Raw genomic sequence first — 1,372 nt, 5'->3', positions numbered from 1 at the left:
TTCCGGTCCAGATTTTGTCCCGGTTCCGGTCCAGTAGAACAGGACTCGGCTCTTGAGTCAAACTGATGTTTTATTGTTTCTGTTTTTGTCGGATCAAAGGTGATCCGTGGCTAAATGAAAATCTGAAAAGTGTGGCATGCATTTGCATGGTGGGCGTGTGGGGCCGGCCTCCCGCCCCGCAGCATGACGCTGCCATCGGCGTGGCTCAGCTTCCTGTCTCTGGCTCCGCCCACAGAAAGATGCTGTTCGACACGCCGGAGGAAGACGCCAACTACAACCCGCTGCCCGAGGATCGGCCCGGCGGCTTCGCCTGGGGGGAGGGCCAGCGGCTGGGCGGCTAGCCCCGCGGTGCCTTCAGGGACCCTCCGGCGCAGACGGGACGGACGCGCCGGGCGCCTCCCGGTGTTCTGGTGAAGGACGCCAAACAGCCTGGACTGCTGTGGAGGAAACCGTTTTGTTGTTTGTGCTTTCGGCTTCAGAAACTCTCGGCCGGCGCCGAGTCGTCCCGCCGCCGCCGCGGCTCGGGGACCGCAGGACAAACGTTTGGACAATGAGTCTGCGGGACTCCATGTTTGTCTCGTCTCAGATTAAAATCCTGACGTGTGAAAAAGATTTAACTGTAAAACAGAATTTATTCCTTCTTTTCCATTTCGCCTTTTAAACAAATAAATGTGAGCAGCAGCAGCGGAAACGTTTCATTCACAGGGATTGAACCGACTGCAGGCCAGGCGGAGGACAAAGAGGACACGGCTGGCAGCAGGAATCAAACCACCGACCGCTCCGACTCCCTCCAGTCCGGCTCCCATGGTTACCACAGTAGGGAGACTGGCCTAGTCAAAGTGTTCAGTTACGTCCATATAAACACAGAATGTGGAAAAAACCGCAGAGCTGGTTCTGGTTCTGGTTCTGTTGGACCTCGGTGTTGATCACCTCACAGAACCGACCGGAGAGTCCAGGACTCGATAGGGAAGCTTCTCATCAGAGAGGTCAAAGGTCACATGTGGGGGGAACCCCAAGGTTCAGTCCTAGGGCCCTGATATTCAGTATCTATCTGCTCAGGAAGATCAGCCACCATAACTATGATGCACAGCTCTACAGGATGACGTCACCAGGTGACCTTTGACCCCATCCAGTCCCTGAACAGATGCTGAGAACAGATCAATGTGTGGACAAAACTGAGGCTGTTATTATTGGACCGAACCATCTAGATCTAGACCAGGGGTGGACGGCACCGGTCCTGGAGGTCCGGAGTCCTGCTGCTCTTAACGTCACTCTGGTCCAACACACCTGGGTCCAACACACCTGGATCCAACACACATGGGTCCAACACACCTGGGTCCAACACACCTGGATCCAACACACCTGGATCCAA

The 1,372-nt window shown here is 55.5% G+C and overlaps 1 protein-coding gene across 1 annotated transcript in view; it reads left to right on the top strand.

Moving 5' to 3' along the window:
• The window catches only part of derl2 (derlin 2), a 6,169-nt gene extending 5,485 nt beyond the window's left edge, over positions 1 to 684 (top strand). Inside the window, exon 7 of the mRNA XM_017307769.1 lies at positions 236 to 684. Coding sequence (XP_017163258.1) covers positions 236 to 341 — 106 coding nt within the window. The 3' untranslated portion in view covers positions 342 to 684. The remainder of the gene's footprint in view (positions 1 to 235) is intronic.
• The last annotated feature ends 688 nt before the right edge of the window (positions 685 to 1,372 follow it).

This window comes from Poecilia reticulata, linkage group LG12, assembly GCF_000633615.1.
Source record: "Poecilia reticulata strain Guanapo linkage group LG12, Guppy_female_1.0+MT, whole genome shotgun sequence".
NCBI lineage: Eukaryota > Metazoa > Chordata > Actinopteri > Cyprinodontiformes > Poeciliidae > Poecilia > Poecilia reticulata.
The sequence above is the reverse complement of the archived record's forward strand: the minus strand, read 5'-3'. Positions and strand labels throughout refer to the sequence as shown.